The following is a 24332-nucleotide window of genomic DNA, read 5'->3' on the forward strand; positions in this document are numbered from 1 at the left end:
CGCGTTTTTGTTGATCAGAAATTTTGAAGCAAAGCGTGAGAGAGATACGGTACAGTACATAAAAGCAATGCGCCCGGAAAGGAGGGAATTTTTTTTTTTTTACTTCATAGTTAGCATCTTGTAGTCTTTTGTTGGAATCTGAAAGTATTCTTAGAAATTTAATTTTTTAAATCAATTATAAGATTAATTAATCTTTGATCTATTATTTAGTTACAGTTAAAGTTTTTAATTCCAAAAATATGTTTAAAAGTAAAATTAACTTGAAATCATATTTAATTACCCTAAAAAATATGTTTCACAGTTTGAAAGTAAATTTTGTATTGAAATCTTAACTTTAAAAAAAAAATAAGACTTTAACATACTTTTGCAAACTGTGATCTAAACATACACCAAATTTTGTTACCAAATTCTTTTGCTAATCTTTTTACTTTTTTTATAATAAATATCTAATAATTTTTATATTTTTAAGATATATATATATATATATATATATATAATTTTTTTTCTTTAATTTTTTTATAAGGTAAAAGAAATATTTGTAAGAAGATATAATATTATTCTTTCTAAAATTGTTTATGGAATTTTTATAGCATATCTAATGTAAGAACTCAATTTATGTTCTTAACTCTCTTTTAGTGAATATTTTCTTACTACATATATAATTTAAGAATATTTACTAATTTTTACTAGACGAACAAAAATAAGATTTTTAACTTTTTTTTAGTGAATTGCATCTTATCTTCATACTTACCCAAAAAACTATTTTGACTTGAAAATTTATTTTTTCAATAGTTAAGTAATATTGCTTAAAGATGCTTATACAAGCAATTTTTTTTAAAAAAAGTCTATAAAAAAATTGCTTCATTGGTATTCTCAAGTTGATTAACTTTAAAAATTAACATAAAGAACTAGATTAGAGATGCTCTCGAGAATGCCTAAAAAAGAGAGAGAGAGAGAGAGTTTCTCTTAAGAATAAGTTTTTATGTGGTCTCCCTGTTGGAGCAATTGTTAATAGTACGAAACGGAATTTAATTGTTGTTAACATTTGTGAGACAATTATAAGTTTTATTTTAAGTTCTTAAAGAATATAGAGAGAATATGTAATGTTGTTTTTAAATCTTATTGACATTGTAAACAAGACCTTTTTTTAAAGGATTGTAAGTAAGATCCTTAAGAAATAAGTTAAGCAATATATTTCACAATAATTGTAGCATTCGAGATTATTTTTTTTTAATGTTACATCTTCTTCTAAACTTTCTTGCTTGCTATTTTATAAACAATATATATATATATATTTAATGTCTTAAAAATATAAAATATATTTTAATTTTACAATAAAAAGTAAGAATTAATAAAAAAAATTATTGTAAGAACGTTTAAATTATTGTTTTCTCGGTTCCTTCTACTTGTGAAATAACTAGAAAGAAAAAGATAAAAATTAAAAAAATGTGATATATAATACAAAAAAATATAAAATAGAAATAAAAAATGTGAAGATTTAATAAAAGTAGATGAAAAAATTGAAATTCTTTTTGTTTACAAATGCATCATTTAATTGGTGCATACGATTTATTAAAAACATAAAATTTTAATACATATTAAAATTTTATAATAACTCCAAAAAAATCATAATAAAAAAATAAGGCAAATTTTAAATATGGGGTACAACTTATTTCATGCAAAAAAAAAAAAATAACGTGCTTAAACATAACCATTACTCTAGTAGGAAAAAAATACCCATTATTATTTTTGTCACTTAAGCGTTGATTCCGTTGAACGACAAACGACGGAGAAAAATTTATAGGCGCTTGGATCTTTGGATGCGTTGTTGCGCGTGCTTACCTGTAATGCTGTGTGGATTTGATAAAATGAACTGGGTCGTGTCAACGTACTCCATGCAATGGGAACGCGCGCGAATACCCAACATTGGAGTTGTCTTTCTTGGACCACATCCCAATTGCTCCTAGCAAAATTATGGATTAGTTTAGTGCCCAATTTCTATGACTAATTCATCATTCAATGCAATTTATTATTTTAAAATGGTCCATATGCTAGGCCTCCTCCTGGCTAGCTCCGGGTGTTAATTATGAGATTTTAATAGTAATTAATTAATTTTTCTATGTAGTAATTTGGCCAGTGCTGGCTGGTGGTGGGGGAAGAAAAGGGACCCCTCTTGGCAAAATGGGATCCACCAACATTATGGTCAATCCAATCTGGTGAACTCTAATTGGAAGTGAACCAAATATAGGGAAGGGTTGCTGCAGAAAAAATTAAAGTCGACACGGTTGACGACTTAATTACTTATTAGTAATTACTATGGTTATAACATATTAGGCATATTGAAAATGCATGGAGGCGTTGTTATGATGATGACAGACCTAAGGAGGGATCACGTCAGATTGCAAGCAACATTGTCAACAATAATGGAGTTGCTGGTAATAATATAGTATGAAACTATTAATGAAAGAGAGACTCTAGCTAGCTACCAAAGGAGGGACCCTCGGCGTACAGTATGTGAAGTGGAACCTTCCTAATAATTTTTTTCTACCAACACATCATTTAGACTTAAATCTCTAACATATGTGATGATGTTACCAAATACAAAATAAAACATAGGTTATTAACAAATATAAAAAATTAAAATTAAAATATACTTTGGTCATTATCATGGAATAAATGTTTTATTTTATTTCTTGTAAGTTCTAACCCTCTAAATAGTATATTAGAAAAAAATTAAAAAATGTGAGCTTAGAAATCAAATACATATTCTATATATAGACATTTTACCATCAAAAATATATTTAGTAGTTATTATCACTCATTAGTAGTCATTATCACTCATTAATAATTATTATCATTCATTAATAGTCCTTCAATATTTTAGCTTTTCAATTCCAAAATTAATGAAGCAATTCACCTTTCAAAAGTACACATCAATCTTAACATTGAACAAAGAACTTGAACCTTTTTCACTTAAGTCTGTGACAAATAATAAATGTTGGTAACATAATTTCTTTAAGTATCTAAAACAATTTTGAGCTTGATTTTCTTTTCAATAGCTTTAGCTTGATGTTGGAATTTATGTGGATAATAGTGCATGAATTTATTGGTCATTATCACATCATCACCTTTGTAGAGCTTTATGTATTATAATTATTTTAAGGGGATGCAATTAGTGCGGAACTTTGGTTACATGAGATTGATAAGCTATTTGGAGAGAGTGTGAAACTTTAAGTGTGATTAAATTTTTGACAAAAAGTTACTCATAATTAATCCAAATTAAAATATTAAAATTTATGGAATTATAAGAATATATCTTGAGTTCTGACTGAAAAATCAAAAGTCTTAACTAAAATAATTAACATATATATATATATATATATATATATATATATATATATATATATATATATTCAGACTTTATTCATGTTACATCTTAATAAAATAGTCACCATAAGTATGTAACTTCAGAATTAGTAAAAAAAAATGATAGTATTTGAACCACAAAAACAAAAATGCCTTGTAAATCCAAACTTAGCTAAAACGTTACCATATCACTATGGTCATGCATAATGATTAAACTCCACCTGAATCATAGTAGTAGTTTATATATTTTATTTGGTTACAACGAATTACAATCACACAAGTCGAAAGCACTATACGTAGGTGATGTATGCATATCCATTACACGAGTCATCATGACAAAAAAACTTAACATTTTGACTTTTCAGGTAGTGGACAATCGACATATATATAATTGTCAAGCAACACTGTGTTCTTGCAGAAATCGTATGCCTTATCGAATTATATTCGATTAGGGTCCCAATATCCACTATGGTTCACAAGCTTTGCGAGGTTACCAGATCGGATACATATGGTAGAATATCAATATGAATTGGTTTACGGCCGAAGATGTTAGTTGTGGGTTAGGCATTAATATTTATTAAAGATTCAAAGCAATATTTCTGTATAGTTTGGTCGGCGACTTAAGATTTCGGCTGTTAACGTTTCACCATGGATTCATGGTTGACGATGACTAATGTAGTAATGTTGCGCACAAGGATGAGCAATCATAGTTATGAAGCTCTCCATCATAATCTTAATAGAGTTTTTTACGACTGAATAACGTGGCTTCTGTAAAGAATTAAGTTTGAGCTTTTTTAGGTGTAATGACTTGGGCGGTGAAAATGGAGAACTTTATAGAAAACCTGTGAATGCTTTTATAAAATTGATTTAGCCTTTAATTTAATTTTTTTATGTTAAACTATTCATATAATTGTTTCAATTTTATCTTTTCGTACGTGTAACTGACGATACTACAAAACAGTTTATAATGGTGTAAAATCACTAAAAAAAAAAAAAACTTTTTTGCCACGAAAAATTACGACAAAATATATTACCATGTTTTCACCTTCGAAAAATTTTGTTGCGGTTATGGCTAGAAACTTCTTGTACCGGTGTTAATAGCACCCCCTCAACTATATTTTTTTTTATTATTATAAAAAAGAATCAAGAAAAAAGAGCATTTCATTAAAGATATATATATATATATAGAGGATATCATATGGGTACAAGGGGTACCCACCCTCACAAAAGTCCTATCCTCTAACCCAGCAAACCCATCAACACAGAACACAAAATCCCAATACAACGGGTTGTGCCAAAATGCCCATCCCAAGTCTCTTTACGTACTGTAATGTCCCTTTCTATAACCCTGTCAACCATTTGACTTCAGTGCCTAACATTTTAGATCAAAATTTAACTTTATGTACATGTAAAGACTGAAAATTATGATTTTCTTAAAACTTAAAATAGAAAAATTATAAATAAGAAAAATCCAAGTGTATACTTCTTTTCTATCACTATAATAACTTTAAATTTTAATCATTTATACATGATACGTTGTATGATTGATTAGAGTTCAATTCATTATCTAACTAATACTTGACGGTAGTTTTATATTACTTTTTATGTTAATGTTGTAAGATCTAATTATCTAATTTATTAAGATTAAAAAAATTATTAATTTAATTTATAGTAATAAATTTATTTAAAATTTATAATTTTTTTAAAAAAATTATTATTGTCATTAATATTTTTTCTCTTAATAGTTTTTCAATATATTTTCTCTCCTCTTTTAATCAGCAATATTTCTAACTCAAAAATAATTGTTAAAAATATTATATAAGCTTTATAAAATAAATATTACTTTAAATTTGAATTTTATAAATAATAATGAACAGGAGAGTACTAAAGATTGGATAACGATTTGATTATTGCTAATTATAAATCGAGCCAACTAATAATTACGGCTGATTTGTAGTGTTTTTCTTTGTTGAATTAAATAAAATCTCCAGAAATTTTCTTCTCATCCACAGCGGAACTTTGAATTTGATATAACAAAGACAACTCTATTTAATAATTGGTCAATCATTCCCGTAACGGTTAGGTTTGGAGTCAAATTCAAAAAATTTAATGCATTCCACCTCTTGTAAAATAAAAGGTAAAGGACAATTTTTATTTAATTAAATAAGATAGGTCTCTGTAAGTACGTAATATAATATATGGATATTCATCCAGTCAAAAAAATATATGGATATTCTGAAACCAACAAAAATATATAGATATTTCAAGTTCACGTCGCTTTCTCTTTTCGTTTGCTTCTTCTCTTACGTCTATCAGCTGCTATATTCAGCCAACACTTTTTTTCTTCTGAATAAAACTAAATGTGTTAGTTATTTTAATTTATTTAAAAGTATGGATATCATGTGGTCAAATTTGTTGTTCTTATGAAGAAAATGGCTTTGGTGAAAATATTCGTTTGTGTCTATATTCCTGCGTCTAGATTATTGACTATTAAGAATACAATTTATTTTGTGATTCTGAATGTATCTCGAATGCCTTTCTAACTAGGTATAGACATAGGCATTAACACGTCATTTGTAGGTACCATTGATTAAAATAGTATACTTGTAAAAATAAAAATAAAATAGGAATCAAAGCAATTTCGAAAATAAAAAATTGATCGAGGCTAGGTACTTATAATTCTTAATTAATTTAAAACTTTCTTCCGCTATATCTGTCATATATTGTTTCGTAATTTTTGCGTTCCTTTTCTTTTATCTCTAAACCTAAACATGTCTAGTATCTAATAGATCTTCCATATTTGTAAACTCAAGTGTTCCTCTTCCTCTTGTCACAACAATATCCAACTTTACTTCATGAAAAATTCTCAACATCGTTAATTCTTAGACATGAATGGATATTGTCTGGTGAATTAACCAGCACGATTAATTACCATATCAACATTAAAATATGTGTAACAACAAATGAAATATATTGCTTTGTTTTTTTATTTATTTATTTTTGCTTAAATATATTTTGAAATCCCTCGTAAATTATTAATTTTTATTTTGGGTTCCTAATAAATTTTTGTAATGCGTTAGATCCTAAGTATATTAAATTTTTTGTTTTAATTTATATTGTCTATTAATTGATGACATGACATCATTTCAACATGATATTATATAATGAATATGAGTAAAAATATGGCTTAAAGAACAATTAAGATAGGATGAAAATAAGACTAACAACACTCGAGTGTAAGATAAGAGTTTAAAAGGATAAATATGATAGAAAAATTAAAAAAAAAAAGTGGGATGAGTGTACTTAGCAAAAATAAGACGTAAGAAACAGGTGTCTTGTGATAATCACAAGTTCATGCTTACGGCCCAAAGAGACAGAGGGACAACAAATATTATGAGTCAAACCAACCAGCTCATTGGTAATTATTTAACACACCTAAGTGTTTACTTTGGTACATCTTAAGCGTATTGGGATGGATTGTTTGATTCCTAATGCACTTAAGGTGCATCAAAACAAAAAATGAAATACGTTAAATAATATCCGCTACGATGATCACAATTCACAACCATTGCAAATCCAATAAGATAATCTTCCCTCAATGTAGATGTAGATTTTTTTTTCGCTGACGTTGCTGTTGATGCAGAATATGTTTGTGAGATTCAGTTTTCAATTTTTTTATATGTTTATGACTTTTTATTTTATTTTGTTAGACTATATAATTTTATGTAAATAAATTTAATGCAACAAGTTTTATCAATTGAATCAGTTAAAAAAAATTAAAATCGTAACACAAAACTTATTGATTTTTATAATAACTATTTTAAAATTATACAATAAATATGTTTTAATTAAACAATAACATAAAAACTTTTATAATGTTAGTAGCTGTGTGTTAAACTCCTCTGATAAGATAGGAATATCTTTTTCTTTTTTCTTTTAAATAGAAGATAGGAATATCTTATAGTTAGAGTGAGAAAAAAGATAGCAATGTTGTGGTTAGTTGATAGACATTTTCAAAAGGAAAGTTATATATATTTTTTAATCTATTTTTAGCAATTTATAAAAAATATTAAATAAAAGAACAAATTTATTCAATATATTAAAAATATAAATATTTAATATTCACCAAATAAATATTAGTAGGGCGATTAGTTGATATACATTTTCAAGAGAAATGTTATATAAATATTTAATATTTAATATTTTATATTTTTTTTATCAATCTATGTAGTAATTTATAAAGAAGTCATTAAATAAAAGTTAAATGTTTAATATCTTATAAACATTAAAAATATGTAACCTTTACTATAGGAAAGTTTGTAGCGAGGTTAGTTGATAGACATTTTCTTGAAGAATGTTACTACATCTTTCTGTCAATCTTTTTTAGTAATTTACAAATCTCTTTAGAAATTTATAAAGAAATCACTAATGAAAAATAAATATATTTATTATATAAGAATTGGTTGGGAAGTTAGTTATAGACATTTCTAAGAGAAAAAATATCTTTGTTTTTATCAATCCAATTAGTAATTTATAAAGAAATTATTAAATAAAAAAACATGGAAAATATTTAATATATATTATAAAAAAAAGATTAGTAAAAAAAGAATATATCATAGAAAGATTTAAAAACACTATATTATTTTGAATCGTGACTTTTTAAGTTAATATTAAATATTAGTATTTAATCCATATAAACGTTCATATCCATTTTAATAATAACGCATTTAACTCGAGTTCAATAAATTTAAACTCTTGGAAAGCAATGCCAAGATTCAGCGAAGGACATTTCGGTCATTTCGCATAGAAGTAGTGGCCAATCCTCGTCGTCTTCAAAACCAGCCAATAGAGCCATAGCAAAACAAATATCACATTGACGAAGAAGCCCATACTTGTGGGAGATAGATGGCACGCTTGTCACTGCTCATTTTCGCGTTCTGCGCCGTCGCCGTCGCCGTCGCCGTCGCGGGCTCCTCCTTCGATGATGCCAACCCTATCCGTTTAGCGTCGGACTTGGAGTCGCAGGTGCTGGACGTGATCGGACAGAGCCGCCACGCTCTCTCCTTCGCCCGCTTCGCTCGCCGCCACGGCAAGCGCTACCGTTCCGTCGACGAGATCCGCAACCGCTTCCGGATCTTCTCTGATAATCTTAAACTCATCAGATCCACCAACAGGAGGTCTCTCACCTACACGCTCGGCGTCAATCGTATGTGCCTCAGTCACTGAATCACTATTTCACCCTCTTCTCATCCTCACTTCGATTTTGACTTAATGTGAAATTGTGAATTCTGGACTCGCAGATTTTGCTGACTGGACTTGGGAGGAGTTCACCAGACACAAGCTCGGCGCTCCTCAGAATTGCTCTGCCACGCTCAAAGGCAACCACAGGCTCACCGATGCTGTTCTTCCTGACGAGGTAGTTTCGCCGACTCTATCTGTTACTGCTTCATTTCGTGTAATTAATGAACATCAATCGTCAACTGAATAATGCGCATTTTGGAAAATGGGAACCAGTACAAGGGAACTGTGATTGGAATAAAATGATGTGAATATCTGATCATGTAACTGAGTAGATAGAGAGTGCATTGCATAGAAGTAGAATGTGGCATTGGCTTACTTGTTGTATGAGTTAGTATTTCCTGCCATGCTACATAACTGGTTTTTCATATATGATTAAACCACCACTGCAGTGATTCCTTGATTTTATATGCATGGGTCATTTTAGCATATCCTTTCGTTCTTGTGTGCTTGCAGAAAGACTGGAGAAAAGAAGGTATAGTCAGCCAAGTTAAAGATCAAGGCAACTGCGGATCTTGCTGGACATTCAGGTTGCTTTTTGAGGCCGAGAAACTCTTTGGAATGAGTAAAATATTATAATTTATCATTCTTCTAACCGCAGCACTTGTCATGTGCAGCACAACTGGTGCATTGGAGGCAGCTTACGCACAGGCCTTTGGGAAGAATATCAGTCTTTCTGAGCAGCAGCTAGTGGACTGTGCCGGTGCTTTCAATAACTTTGGCTGTAATGGTGGTTTGCCATCCCAAGCCTTTGAATACATTAAATACAATGGTGGCCTCGACACAGAAGAAGCATATCCCTACACCGGAAAAGATGGTGTCTGCAAATTTACAGCTAAAAACGTTGCTGTTCGAGTCATTGACTCTATCAATATCACTTTGGTAATTAAACTGATCGATAGGTTTCTGCTTCTGCTTGATGTGTGTGGATAACTGTAACATTACAGTTGACCCTTGGGAGACATGGCAGAATCAGATCATTCGTACTTCAACTGCTTCTATATGTGGTTTTTCTAATGGTTTTAGTTTTGTCTTGGGTGTAGGGTGCTGAGGATGAATTGAAACAAGCGGTTGCTTTTGTTCGGCCAGTTAGTGTGGCATTTGAGGTAGCGAAGGACTTCCGATTCTACAATAATGGAGTTTACACTAGTACCATTTGTGGTAGCACGCCCATGGTGAGTATTCTGCAAGAGAATTAGCTCACCCTTCTCAATCTAGTGTTAATGCAATTTTCAGAACAAAATATTTAGCTACAAGTTCAATTCATCGGTTGTTTGTGTTGAACTTATGGTTATCTCGAATCAAAGTTGCTGTTCTCAATGCATATTTATAACTGTTGGCATCTATCATAGATATATTTTGCATGTCGATAATTCAAATTTAAGATGTAGAGGATTAAGACAGTCATTGATGGGACATTAATAAATATGAATTTGTGTGGCAGGATGTAAATCATGCTGTTCTTGCTGTTGGGTATGGAGTTGAAGATGGTGTTCCATATTGGATCATTAAAAATTCATGGGGAAGCAACTGGGGTGACAATGGTTACTTCAAGATGGAATTAGGGAAGAATATGTGCGGTAAGGATCCACAGGACCTAAATTCTTAAAAGAATAATTAAATTTGATTGGTTATTTTGTATGCATTTCGAAAGTTTTAAAGGAAAATAGTCTCGCACTAATTAAGCAAGGAGTAACTAACCCTTTTTTTTTTAAAAAAAAAAATCCTTTATGTTGTGGGAAGGGCCTTTTGATTGTGATACCGAAAGCAATTACAAAAATTTCAAATCCTTTATGTCCTGGTGATTATTTGGCCTTCCTACAGTTGTTATTAATGTTATAGTTCTGTTTTTCGGTTCTGTTTTTTGCTAACCCCTTTGATTTAATTTCAGGTGTTGCAACTTGTGCATCTTATCCTGTTGTGGCTTAAATGTATGCAGAGAGATGTGGTGCCCGATATGCCCGTGTAACTGCACCTTGCACGTCATGCTTCGTATCGTCCATCTTAAAGGGTGAAACATTGTACTGCGATAAAAATTTACAGTATATGTTGATGTTTATCTGTAAAATAAGTTTGGAATTGGGATGTTCATTCTCCTTGAGCTGAATCACATTACAAAATCGTACTGTAAATCATTTGTCACATAGAGGTATCATAGAAATTATAAACTGTGTTATGCTCCCCAATCTCTAGCAATGTAAGGATAGCGTGCTGTGTAAAATCTGCGCACACTTGAGTTATCATCAGTCCCAATGGAGTAAAGTTTATTTGGTTAGTCCATCTCAATATTACTTTTTAATTTTAATTATATTTTTAGTCCCTTAAATTTAGGAGTTTGTCCAAATTAAAATTACATTTTTAGTTCCTTGAAATTGTGAAATGTTGTTTTTAGTCTTTTTTTAATCGATTTTTTACGGTTTGGATGCCAAAATTTGTGGTGCTCTTTTACGTTAAGAAGGACTAAGAAAAATATTTTACAAATTTGAGAAATTAAAAATACAAGTTTTTATTTAGAGAACTAAAAATAGACTTGAGGCTAAAAACATATTTGAATCGTTTGTTATTATACAATTCTTTGGTGTTAGCGACGTGTTACTCTTCGCTTATTTCAACCCAATAAGACTATTTACAGTCCTTAGTACATCAAAGTCCAGTTTAGTCCTAATTGCAGAAATATTGAATTACTAGAAAATGAAAGAGCGGCCATGTTCTAAAGCGTTAAACTTAAACCCCATTGTAAAACTGACAACCACTGCTGAGAATGGGTTGAGTGCAGAGCCATAATCTATTTAACAAACCATCCCACGAAGAGAAAGTTTTTAAACGATGGTGTTTTTAAATACTGGGACTAAAAAAAATTCTTTTAAATAATTAAAAGAGAAAGTTTTTGTAACTATTGAAACCAAATGAGTAATCAAATCAAGAAAAAATATAATTTTTTTTAACCTGAAGGGCCATTATACCAACAGGATATGAAATCCGCAAACTATACCAAGAAATAAAGGTAAAATAAATAAATAAAGCATACGAAACATGTAACACAGCATAGATCTACCACAACACCCCTAAAAAGGCGATTAGCAGAACACCACAAAGAAGCTTCCATTTATAATTCATGGTCCCATGATGTATCCTTGCCCATTTATGATTAATTCCAAGGATTTTACTATGCAGAACTATATCAGCACTTAACCAAATTGACCTGCCAGGATTGTCCTATTTTATGCACAATTTTGAACAACAGGGACAAGAGTCGAGGTTCTATCTCGAGTTCTTCACTGTAAGGTAGTATAAGATAGCAGACGTTGATATATTGTAAAGAAGTTCTTGTTTGCACTCACTGAACATGATAACAAAAGAGGGGTTAGAAAAACAATGCAATGCAATGAGTTTAGGAGGAAACAGACCTTTCCCATAGCCAAAGTCCTGCAAAAAAAGAGGATGATTTCATACCACATATAATATTCCTGGATCCCATTTTGAAAGAAAATTGAAGATTTTTAAAGATGTTATTTCCTGGATCACACATAATATAAGTTGCTATTTGTTTTTCAGAAAAGAAAAAAAGACCAAGGTGGATGATTACGAAAATACTTGCAAGGTATAACCAGAGAAAATGCTTCTTTACCCAAATACACTAAATATTTCTTCAAAAGTCTGAGTTAGAATAATGCTGAAGAATTCCATTAGACAATCATCTCTCTATCTTATATGCACCAACTTTCAATTCCCACTCTTATCCAAATGTTTCCATTTCTGTAAATCCTCACTAATAATCTTCCTCTATTTTTGCAACATTTTTTTTTACTATGAAATTTCGACGAGCTAACTGCCATTTCATTCAAGAACACTTCAATACAATCTTGGGTAAAGTACACTTAAAAACATAAAATGAACCGGAAAATCAACTAAAACTGTATAATAAAGAAACTCGGGAAAATGGAACCAATTTAGCATAAAACAAGTCAATAATAACTTAATCTCATTAGGTGCAGTTGGATACATAAATTACATGACGTCATTGACCTCTGCTAAAAACCAAATGCTTAGGGATATTATTTACAATGAGATCTCTTTCAATAATTTCCTCCAGTGTCCTTGATCTCCCTCTGCTCCTTTTCACAAGCCTAAAAATCATACGATCTACCCTTCTAACCAATGTCTCTAGTGAAATTATTTGTATGCATCTAAATTACCTAAGTCAATTTTCTCTCATTTTATCCTTGCTAGGTGTCACACCAATATCTTCTTGTATACCCAATTTAACATAAGAAACAAAAATTCAACTTTAGTGGAACAGCAAAACCTTGGAGAGACCACATTACCAGATGAATGTATTCCCCAAAGCAAAACAGTGGAAGGCAGCGTTTAAGACTAACCACTGATTTGGCAGTAGACTTTAATGAACAGGAATTTTCTTATCTGCATTTATACTTTCATGATAAGATTTTTTATCATGAACAGGAATTTTCTCTCATTTTATCCTTGCTAGGTGTCACACCAATATCTTCTTGTATACCCAATTTAACATAAGAAACAAAAATTCAACTTTAGTGGAACAGCAAAACCTTGGAGAGACCGCATTGCCAGATGAATGTATTCCCCAAAGCAAAACAGTGGAAGGCAGTGTTTAAGACTAACCACTGATTTGGCAGTAGACTTTAATGAACAGGAATTTTCTTATCTGCATTCATACTTTCATGATAAGATTTTTTAAGAATGGATTCCTGGTTCTCAAATAGAGTTTCCTTAATGCGTGCAGCCTCACCAGGCATCCCAGACTTCAAAAGACAGGAACTTAAAGTTCTAATAGTGATATCATCTGGGGTACAACCAGATGCCAACATCTTGTAGAAGATACCAATTGCTTCAGGTGTTCTTCCTTTCATACAATGCCCAATAATGAGAATGGTAAATGTCAACTTATCAGGCTTGCACTTCTCCTCCATTTCTGCTACAATTGCATTAGCCTCATCAATGTTCCCAGATTTACAGTATCCATCAATTACAGGATTGTAGACAAAAGCCAGCGGAACAATGTCACTCTGCTTCAATATTCTCAAAAGGTTGCGAGCTTCTTGCAGTCTATTGCTCTTGCATAGAGCACTGATAAGAACAGAGTAGGTATACAAATTTGCAGGAATATTCCTCGCATTCATTTCACGCCATAGGTCCAAGCCATGGTTCACCCATCCAGCTCGGCAATAGCCATTAATTAATGAAGTTAAAGTAATGACATTGGGAGCACAACCATGAAAGAGTATCTTCTTGTGCATTCCTAGTGCAGAAGCCATGTCACCTGCCTTAACAAAACCATCAACAAGGGCACTAAAGGTAAACACATTAGGCTTGGTTCCGGATCTAACCATTTCATAAAAAAGAGAAGAGGCCTCATCCATCTTACTCAATCTGCAATAACCCGATATCACCGTCGTATAGCTCACAACATTAGGGGCAAACTCACATTTCAAACAAACTTCTTCCAGTAAATCCCGTGCTCTATCAACCTGGTCAATTCTACATAAACCATGTAATAGAATGTTATACGTAACTATGTCAGGGGAACAACCAAAACTTCCCATGTCACCGAGAAGCTCAAAAGCTTCATCAACGTCTCCAGCCGTGCACAAACCCCGGATTAAAATGTTGAAGGTGAAGGCATCTAGACAAGAATGTGATCTCATAAGCTCCCTAAATAGACAAATGGCATCATCTAATCTATTATGTTTTATCAATATGTTCAAAAAGTTATTATAAACAATCACATCTACTTGAACCCCACTGCACTGAGCTTCAGCAAGCAATTCCTTTGAAACATCAAACCTGTCAGCCAGTGCAAAAGAAGAAACCAAAAATCCCAAAAGCCTAGAATCAGGCAATTGCCCATCAGACCTCATAGAATCATATAGAAGTTTTGCTGAATTGTGTAAACCTGCTTGACAAAGGGACCTCAAAAGCATATTATAAGTCCAAAATGAGTGAGACATACTCAACCTCTCCCTAGTGAACCGAAAGAACTTGAAACCCAGGTTGGGATTGTTAAACCTTTTAACAACCTCCAAAACATGAGAAGGAGTTAAGTGCTCACGAAAATAACCCAAAAACCTATCATCCAAAGAGTTAGAGCATAGAAAAAGGGTAGAAACAATCTTGACAAACCAGGAATCAGGTGTTGTTATGATTAACCCTTTATCAGAAGCTGTTGCCTGAGTAAGAGTACGGTAATGGGAAGCTCGAATAGCGGTGAAGAATGAGAAAGTCATCAGCTTTTCTACGCCATAAGGAAATGCAAGCATGACCCTCTTCAGAGTTTAATGGAAGTGTTGTTCGAAATCAGGAATACATATACTATATTCCTCAAAATCAAAACACCCCTTCTCCCAACATCGAAGAAAGAATACATCTTTAACTTTATCGAACGAAATTCATAAGTAAAATAATCGTTCCCAAAGATAGGATTTTGTATTGTGTGTATAGTTGCTGCGTTTGATAGCTATACTGTAATACTGATAGGAGGAGGAAGGTTTAGGGGTTTGTTGACTTCGTTCCGGAAAGGGGGTATCCTTATCTGTCATGACTCATGCATACAAAATAGTTTATTTTATTTCAAATCAAATATTTTAAAGCTGATTTAAATGTAGTTTTTTTTTAAATACAAAGTATTTAAAAAAAAATTATATGAAATCCTTTTTTATCTGCATTTTTTTTATGATTTTAATTTGTGACCTTATTTAAAGAATCTGAACTCATTATTCTGATTAACCTAGTATTATTAGACTATTAGTATTTAAAAGTAGATTTGAAAGAAAGGGGAAAAATGAATGTATCACTTTGGTAGAAGCTAATTTTCTTTAGGTTTTAGGATAAATATAATAATGTATAGTTTTAAATTTTAATATTGATAAATGTGTTCTATAAATATTTTTGGAAATGTAGTTGATGTAAAATATTTTTCTAAAATGAAATTCATAAATAATTTCACATTTTAAATTTTTGATTTAATTTAAAATATCAACAATATATTTTATCATCAAAAAATATTTTTTTACTGAATTTTGTATGATTTCATAATTTCGAATACTGAAATAGAAAATATCATTGAATTCATTTTATATTGGTAATTAGTAACTTGGTGTTTGTTTAAAATTTTAGTCTTCAAAGCATAAATTGTTGTTATTATTTAACTTTTAGAAGGAGATCAAAACTCATAAATGGATTTAGTTTAGTTGATTAAGCAAGTATGTAAGGTGTTGTATCATTATATAATACTTAAATTGGATTGATTTTTTAAAAAATAAATAAAAAAGTCGCTGCATTTTAGAGACAATTCTGCTGTTTATTTAATTTTATGAGTTATTTTGGTTTATTTGGCCAATTGCCACAAACATGGGTGATCGGTGACTCTCTTACGCTTGAAGTTAAAACAAAGCAACTCATTGCCATAATAAAAAGAAAATAAGTATAGAGAAGAAAAACTCTTTGTCTGCCATTTTTAATGTGGTGCACACCATATGGCAATGGATGCCATAGCCATGGGCTTATGGCTGTGCCATGTTGAATTTGCACACCATACGGGGCTTTATTGGCAATGCTGCAATAGTATGTTTCTTTTAAGGTCCAAACAATCCAAACAAAAATTTTAGGCCAAAAAAAATGATTAAAATTTCTTTTTAGTCTTAATATACCTAAAAAAGTTTTATTATAAAATTATATTTAAAAATAAATTTTAAATAAAACAATGATAATTTTAATAAATTATTTTATAAATAAATAAGACATCATACCTTTTATATCTTTCAGGTCCTTCAGCCGTCTCTATTAAATATAGACATTCTTTTAACATGACACATTTATATTCCATCTTAAACAAAATCAGATAAAGATAAAAAAAAAAGAAAAAAAAAGTAGATTAAATCCTCCCAATTTTCACTGACAATGCTGCAAGAGTGTGTTTTTTTTTATAGGTATTTTATCATGAATTTCAAGACTTTTTATCTCTCCGTCATCTCCAATGTCATTTTTTTTATCTGCAGTAGTAATATATTAACAAACAGCACCAGAGGTGCTAAAAGTAAACATTGAGTAGCAAATACACCCAACGAGTATCCTGTATACAGCCCCCAAGAGCTATAAGGATCATATTCCTCCATCACCTACCTACCGAAACCTTAGTCCCTATCCCGAATACAAACACAAAATGCCTCCAGCAAGGATTAGAAAATGAATCTTAACATATACATGTCATTATGCATAGAGGAAGATACAAATTCAGTACCCACATTATTTTTAATGTCATGTTTATCATCGCATCCTACAATTTTCATTGATAAAATCACCCCAATTCAAATCTTCTACTCCAACTTAAATTAGTAAATTGATATTTTTCCCACAATTTTTTTTAATAATGTCGTCATTTTCAAGACCCAATAAGTGTGATTTAATGTATGACTCAACAATAATAAATAATTAAATTATATTTTTTTATATATAATCAAGTGATATATAAAACTTTCTATTTAACACCCAATTAATTTTCTCTCGCCAGACTAACAAGAGAGTTTTTTTTTTTTTTTCTGCCAAGGATCCAACGCTAGTAATTGATCTCACTCTTGTGATGCCAACCATTTGGGTTTGTTCATTACAATTCAATAAAATGTTAAATATTGAATTGCAAATATTTAACAAAACAACACATTTATTATTATCATTATTTTTGTGGTTCTTTTTTTATTAGGTGAATTTATATGAATCTCATTAAATATTTTCATTTTATTTATCATTGAATATATTTTATTTTAAAACTTGTAAGACGTGTATAAACTTTAATCAATAAAAATAATTTTCAAAAAGTAATAAAAATGTTGCTAACACTCATCTTGATAAAACTCACTTATGCTTTATTTATTAAAAAAATAAAAATTGAGTAAATAAAAATAAAAGAAAGATGCCTCTAAAAAATAATAAAATAGATATTTGAATTAAAATAGTATGTTGAAAGTATGAGATACACACTAAAATTTTAATTTTTCCCTACTCTTTTCTTTATTTCTATTCTATCAAACAAATATTTAATTATCAATATGGTTAAAAATATATGTGGAAAGGTATTAATCTCTTAAATAAAATTTAATATTTTAAAAATTAATAATTGATTTTCAGACGTGGATACCGTGGCTCATTAAAAAAAATAAAAGAGGTTAATTTGCCATATTTACAGAAGTGGTGGATTGACTACATTCAGGACTACATAAGCGTAAAATTATCAAACTTTAGAATTTATGCAAATTCGTGAGAGTTTTATAGACTCAATTCGTGACTCAATTTGTAAGAGTCTACTTTATATAAAAATAATAACAAAATATTTATAAATAACATATTAATTAAACATTTCAATAATATAATAAAATAAAATAGTAAATCATAAAGTTCATAATATTTAATTAACCAAGTTTAGTAATAATACATCTAATAACTTGCAGAGGTTATAGTAGTAATAGATCATTCTCATCGAAAGTTTGATGTTATTAAAGAATAAAAGTTTGATATTATTAAAGGTGAAAATTTTGTATTTAAGAATAAATATTAAATGAATGTATGTTGAATGTTATCAAGAGAGAAAACAATAAAAAATGACTTCCATTTTGGTCTAATTTTTTTAACTTACTAACTCGTTGACTTGGTGTTAAACCCGAGAGTGTACCGAGTTTACTTAAAGTTTGTCTAGAGTATACTAAAAATACTCGCAGATGACAAGTGAACTCGTAAATTTGTAAAAATTAACGAGTTAACCAAAGAGTTTGATAATCATAGATAAGAAAAAAGAGTCCGACGCGACATTTCTTAAAAAATTTGGTTCAACATTTCTATGCGTGATCGTGAGGAAATTAATTAGGTCTGATTTATTTAAAGTTGAAGAACAATTCTTATATTTACTAATAATAAAACATTACTTGTATGTTTAATGCAGTGTAAATATTTTTTTTTTTATGTTTTATAAAACTTTTCCCAAACTTTTTATTATATTAATTATTTTTATAAAAAATATTGTTTGACGTGAAGATTTTTTAATTAATTAAATGAAAAAAATAATAAAATAAACTCAAATAGTTTAAAAGATAATTTTAAGAAATAAAAAATCATTTATAAATTCAATATTACAAATTTAATTAATTAATTTATTAATTTTTATAAAGTATATAAGATCAATAATACTTGAATATATATTTCAGTAATATTTAAGGATTTAAATTTAAAACTCAAGAAGCGCTGAAAAAGCCCAGACAAAAAAGGCTGAAATGTGAGACCCCAAATGATGCAATGATGTCAAACTATCCATCCAAACATGGCCCTTATTCCTTCACCAGCGACAAAGACAGAATTAGTTGCAGGCCTTATCTAGAATTACTTTGTAAGACACGTGTCACAATCCTTGTTTTTTGGAGACACGTGGCATAATCCTTATGTTTATAGTCTAGGGACAAGTTCCCGCCGGCCACTGCTCTGTCAGCAACGCGCGACCCTCCTCGTTGTTGATGTTTTCCACATTATTATTATTATTATTATAGAATAAATTAGTCATTGCCGCCAATCACACTATTCCTAATTTATTTATTATGAATTTAACAACCTTAGAAATTACATATAATGATAAAAAAGATAAATGGAGTTTTACTATACGATTTTACCACTGACCAAAAAAATAAATAAAGCATTGGTAAAATGCTTTTACTATAAGATTTACACACACATAGTAAGCGAAAAAAAGAAGAAGATTACACACACATCCAGCTCGGTAAATGAAATTTGTGCAATTCAACTATATTATTAAGATTATCTAAAAACATTATTAATGATTTTAAATTAAAGACCAGATAAAATGCCTTTTGTATCTGAAAGACAAAAACTAAAGTATACCTTTTTTTATAAGCTCTTTTGCACAAGGATCTGTTTCATAAAAAATAGAGTAATTAGAAATATTAAATATATATTAAATCTATCATATTCTCTCTTTATTTTTTTTCCTTTTTTCCCCCTCTATTCTCTCCGACCCCAACCCAACCCAAGATCGAGTGGACATTTATCATTTGCTTAAATAAATTATTAAAATTTGTTAACTTTTTTATTGACGATTGAGATGTTTTATATTTGATTAATTATTTAATTTTTCGTAAACTATTTGTTAAAAGATGTTTAGGTGTTAAAAGAAATATAACTTTTAAATTAAAGAAAAATTCTAAAGATTTATCGCAACTCATTCACACATCTTGATTAATCAACCTAACTAGATTCTCATATATAACATTTAATTATTTGAATTTACATAGAGCCATAAAGTAAAAAAAAAAAAATTATAGATAAAAGACAAATGTGTCAATTAGTAGAAAAGACTTAAATAAGGCGAAACATGTTGATTTTTATGGAAAAGCCAATTAGTAGTATAATCAGTGAGAAGGGAAAATGGCTTAAGAGAATATATTCTATAATTATTCATTATTAGTTAAATATAAAATAAAAGATAAAGCAGAAAGGAAGGAATAAACACGAAATGGTGGGTGAGAAATGTGGGATCCACTTGATCCATTTCGAAGATCATATCCAATCCCTAATCAAACGGTCCACAGTCAACCATTTCTCGATCCTCACCAGAAGCGTCCAATTAAAAAAAAAACAAAGAAAAAGAAAAATATGTGCGCTTTATTATTTTGCAAACGGATAATCTTCTATCTTTTAGGCACTAATCTTGATAGAAGAATTAAAACGTTTAGGATTATTCAATATATATTTATTATATTTAAAAGGAAATATTACTGTAAATAATATTTTCTTACAGCATATTTTAACATCTGGTTTGGTATGAAGAAGAGACTTGTTATGTTATTATTATTATTATTATTCAACTCGATGAGGATAAGATGTCACCGTCCTTCACGCTTTATTTATTCCTTATTTATTTTCTACGACAATTGTTATAAGATTAATTGAACACTTTGGATTAAAAAAATCATTGTTTTCTTTTAATGTGTGATCAACAATGGCGAGAAAAATCTGATACCCATGTGCTACACAGCCCACCCGCTATTTATACCCCACAAACTCTACCCAACCCTCTCTGCTGTTGCGTTGCGTCTTTCATTTTCACACTCAACCCTTTCTTCATCCTTTTATCTCGTCTCTGCCAAAACGATGCCGTTTGCTCTGGAGAATAACGGAGGAGTTACGATCGGACGGTCCTCCTTCGCTTACTGCGTCGCGATCTGCGATCGTGATTTTCCGGAGGATGATTCCGACTCCAGCTCCGACTCCTCCATCGGAAGGAACAGCATCTCGTCGGAAGATTCCTCCGACCGGGAAGACGCCGTCGAAGTTGAGGTTCAGAGTTCCTTCAAAGGCCCTTTGGATACCATCAATGATCTAGAGGAAGATTTACCCGTCAAGTAAGTTTTTTTCTGTGTTTTTCTTTACTGGGTGTTCCAAAAGTTTCAAACTTTTTGCGTTGGTAATATAGTATCGTTGATTTGGGGTCTTCGGGTTATGTTCTGTTACTCAGTTTCTATTTGGAGTTAGGAGCACAAAACATGTTTTTTCTTTTAGCAGCTTTAGAAAATGACTGTTTTACTCCTTAGGGGTTCGGACTATTACCAGTGATGTCAATTGGTGATGATGATTCGGTTCTCTTATTTTATCTTGATAAACCACTACGGGAAGAAGCATCTAGGTCGTGGGTTTGTGGATATTGTTTATCTTGAGAAAAATTCCACACAGTTGTATACCATTTTCTCTCACTTAAGATAAGATAATCCATTAATTAATTTAGTGATATGCTTTTGTGGTTGGGGTAAGTGGTTTACAGAATATATCTAGTTCCAGACGTTTACTTAAAGGAGTGTTGAAAATTGAAATTGATTAGCATAATGGATCTCCACCACCAAAAGATTGGTGAATTGAGATAGAGCATCTTTCTATAATATTCGCCCTTTAATGGGAAAAGGGCAAAGTTCGTGGTTAATTATTATAGGACCTCGTTATCTCTAATATAGCTGTAGGGTGAACCTCTTCCTTTACGAAGACAAATTAAGCAACATAATGGTGCATTTGTAGAGTAGATACTGAAATTTACAACATAATATATTGACTTCTAAGTGATGGCAAATGGATGGACTTGTATGAATTTTTTTATTAAAATAAAGTTGATGGATAGAAATAAACCACTCATGCATTTAGAGTTCATTAAAGAGTTATAAAGGTCTTATTTGAATAAATTTATCCATAAACACTTGTAGAAAAGAAAACAAAAAGTTAAAATGTAGTATTGAATTTCTCCATAAATTAAATCAAATTATGCACCTTAGATACGGAAGAAGTTGAAAGAAAGGAGCTTCTATAAAAGTTAAGTGTATAATTTGATTTTAGTTCAATTGAAAAGTTCAATTTATTTTATTTTCTCATTTTTTTTTTGTAAGTACTTATAGAAACAGTTTATCTAAGGCCTAAACCATTTAACCCATGACCCATCCACGACCCAATTCGATAAAGCACTATTTCATTTATCTGAAATAGATGCATCTGGACATTTCTTCAAATACAGCTCATTCTTCACCTTAATATCACTCAAATAAATGCATCTAGACTCTTTTGGCCAAATACATTTCACTCTTTGACTTTGTACCTTGCGGATATCTAATAAATACTTTGGTTGCTTCATTAACTATCTATTGCCTAAGAGTCTAAAACCAATCTTAGTCATTGATCCACTAATATAATTGAATTTTGATATGATGTATGTACAGGGGATAGATAATGGATTAATGAATCCATAATACACTTTAACACATTCTTTTGTACACACTCTTCATTATAGCTATAATTTATTGAAAACTACAAAATTCTATGAAAAAGGTTATTAAAAATTAGCACTCCTACACAATTCAATTGTCATCCTTATTTCTAAGATGTCAAAACTTGTATGTAATGGGCTAATGTGAGTGGCATCATGTTCTAGGTGTTAGAAGTTCTTTAGCTTAAAAGGAAAATTATTGTTGAAAAAGATATAAATGTTGCTATGCAAAGTGAACATCCCTTAATTGTAAAGTGCAACCGTATTTTCTTCTTGTTTTTAGCTATTTGTTTCACATCAAGTCTAGAGTTTTTCATCAAGATTCAGGCTATTTATATGCATGGAAGAGAAGAAGAGATTATAAACAAAAAAATAGAAAACCATGCGATAGAACAGTAACTGAAAGATGACCAGATTACTGAGCACTAGATGAAGTGTAGTCTTTAGTTTTTATTAACTAATGTAATTTTGTTGTGTAATTCAGGAAAGGCATATCTAAGTTCTATAGCGGCAAATCCAAGTCCTTCACAAGCTTAGCAGATGCTGCAGCTGCAAGTTCTATGGAAGAGATAGTGAAGCCAGAGGATCCTTATGCTAAGAAACGCAAGAACTTAATAGCTCGTAACTCCTCAATTGAGAGGAGTCGCAGTTGCGCAAACATTGGTGGAATATCAAAGCGACCCAGTAACATAGGTGGAGGAGCATCTTGTCTCACTCTGAACTGTAGTGAAGAGGGTAGTAGCTCCACTTCAATATCGCCTCCATGCCCTCTTCCTCCTCTTCATCCCCGTGCTATTAATCGGTCATCGCTGCCTCAACCTTCTTCAACTGGACGAAATCCTCCTTGGAGATCATATTCATGGACTGATCTGCACTCTGTTGCTGAGGCTCATGATATATCTGGTTTGGCTATTTGTAGTGGAAGCTAAATGCACTGAATTTTTGACACCAATATAAGCTTTTAGTTGATAGCCAGTGCCCATGAGTTTGGTTCACATTCGAGTTTGTTTGTAATGGCACAGTACTTTGTGAACTTCTCAATGTCCTATGTGTACCCACCTGACTTGAGTGTTGTATATTATTATATCTCAGCTTTGGTTATTTTTTACCCGTGCTGCAACCCTACTTATCTAGTTGAGCATAATCACAGTTGCAGGTATGACATACTTATCAGGTTGAGAATAATAACAATTGGAGAAAATCTTAAGATTTCATAATTGGATTTGTTTTTTGTTGTTTGCTTCTGAAAAACATTGTCAGCAGTCGACAATTTTTTTTTAAAAAAAGGATCCCGAAGATAATACGAGGATGTTTGAAATCGATTCGTTGTATTAATGGAAGAGACATACTCAATTCTTAATTCCTGTGGTTGGATTTTCTTTGCTTGCACGTTTTTCCCCTGAAATCCCCGTGGTGTTAGATTGCTTATGCTTCTGAAGGTTCACTTCGCTGCACACCTGCTGTTTCTTTAATACTGTTGTTGGCTGAGAAAGAAGAATTTAATTAAAATGATAACATAAATATAAATATATTTATACTGCTATTTAGTTATAGACTGTAATGTATCACAATATTATTTTAAAAGTTATACTTAAAATAATTTTTAATTGATTAATAAAAAAAATTGTTTTCAACATACGAAAACTAAACTTTAGAAAGAAATATGGAAGAAATATATTTTGGAGACTAATAAAGTAAAAAAAAAATGTGTATTGTATGAATAGATAAGAAACAAAATTAGCACTCGTGTTTTAGACGGTGGAAAAGAGTAAAAAGTAGAAGAGATAAAATAAAAAAGTTAAGTAAAAAAAACATGGACTCACAAGTGACAATG

The 24332-nt window shown here is 30.6% G+C and overlaps 3 protein-coding genes across 3 annotated transcripts; 2 read left to right on the forward strand and 1 right to left on the reverse strand.

Moving 5' to 3' along the window:
* The first annotated feature begins 8086 nt into the window (after positions 1-8086).
* Positions 8087-10939, forward strand: LOC100787165 (pro-cathepsin H). The gene is made up of 7 exons (XM_003551066.5): positions 8087-8572; positions 8667-8782; positions 9121-9194; positions 9282-9546; positions 9708-9839; positions 10109-10244; positions 10556-10939. The coding sequence occupies exons 1-7, from the start codon at positions 8272-8274 to the stop codon at positions 10591-10593; spliced, it is 1062 nt and encodes a 353-aa protein (XP_003551114.1). The 5' UTR covers positions 8087-8271; the 3' UTR covers positions 10594-10939.
* Positions 10940-12604: 1665 nt separating this feature from the next.
* LOC100798448 (pentatricopeptide repeat-containing protein At2g06000) lies at positions 12605-15209 on the reverse strand. Its single transcript, XM_014769948.3, has one exon. It carries the CDS (start codon positions 14958-14960, stop codon positions 13326-13328), a length of 1635 nt encoding a protein of 544 aa, XP_014625434.1. The 5' UTR covers positions 14961-15209; the 3' UTR covers positions 12605-13325.
* Positions 15210-20679: 5470 nt separating this feature from the next.
* Positions 20680-23611, forward strand: LOC100527624 (uncharacterized). Its single transcript, NM_001248149.2, has 2 exons — positions 20680-21098; positions 22983-23611. Exons 1-2 carry the CDS (start codon positions 20719-20721, stop codon positions 23425-23427), a joined length of 825 nt encoding a protein of 274 aa, NP_001235078.2. The 5' UTR covers positions 20680-20718; the 3' UTR covers positions 23428-23611.
* Positions 23612-24332: the final 721 nt, after the last annotated feature.

Source organism: Glycine max, chromosome 17 (genome assembly GCF_000004515.6).
Source record: "Glycine max cultivar Williams 82 chromosome 17, Glycine_max_v4.0, whole genome shotgun sequence".
Classification (NCBI taxonomy): Eukaryota; Viridiplantae; Streptophyta; class Magnoliopsida; order Fabales; family Fabaceae; genus Glycine; species Glycine max.

Excerpts from the sequence above, each read along its gene's own strand:
- LOC100787165 (XM_003551066.5), top strand. The coding sequence starts at position 8,272 with ATGGCACGCTTGTCACTGCTCATTTTCGCGTTCTGCGCCGTCGCCGTC. Across the intron at positions 8,573-8,666 it reads CTACACGCTCGGCGTCAATC|ATTTTGCTGACTGGACTTGG; the intron begins GTATGTGCCTCA and ends CTGGACTCGCAG. Across the intron at positions 9,840-10,108 it reads TTTGTGGTAGCACGCCCATG|GATGTAAATCATGCTGTTCT; the intron begins GTGAGTATTCTG and ends TTTGTGTGGCAG.
- LOC100527624 (NM_001248149.2), top strand. The coding sequence starts at position 20,719 with ATGTGCTACACAGCCCACCCGCTATTTATACCCCACAAACTCTACCCA. Across the intron at positions 21,099-22,982 it reads GAGGAAGATTTACCCGTCAA|GAAAGGCATATCTAAGTTCT; the intron begins GTAAGTTTTTTT and ends TGTGTAATTCAG.
- LOC100798448 (XM_014769948.3), bottom strand. The coding sequence starts at position 14,960 with ATGCTTGCATTTCCTTATGGCGTAGAAAAGCTGATGACTTTCTCATTC.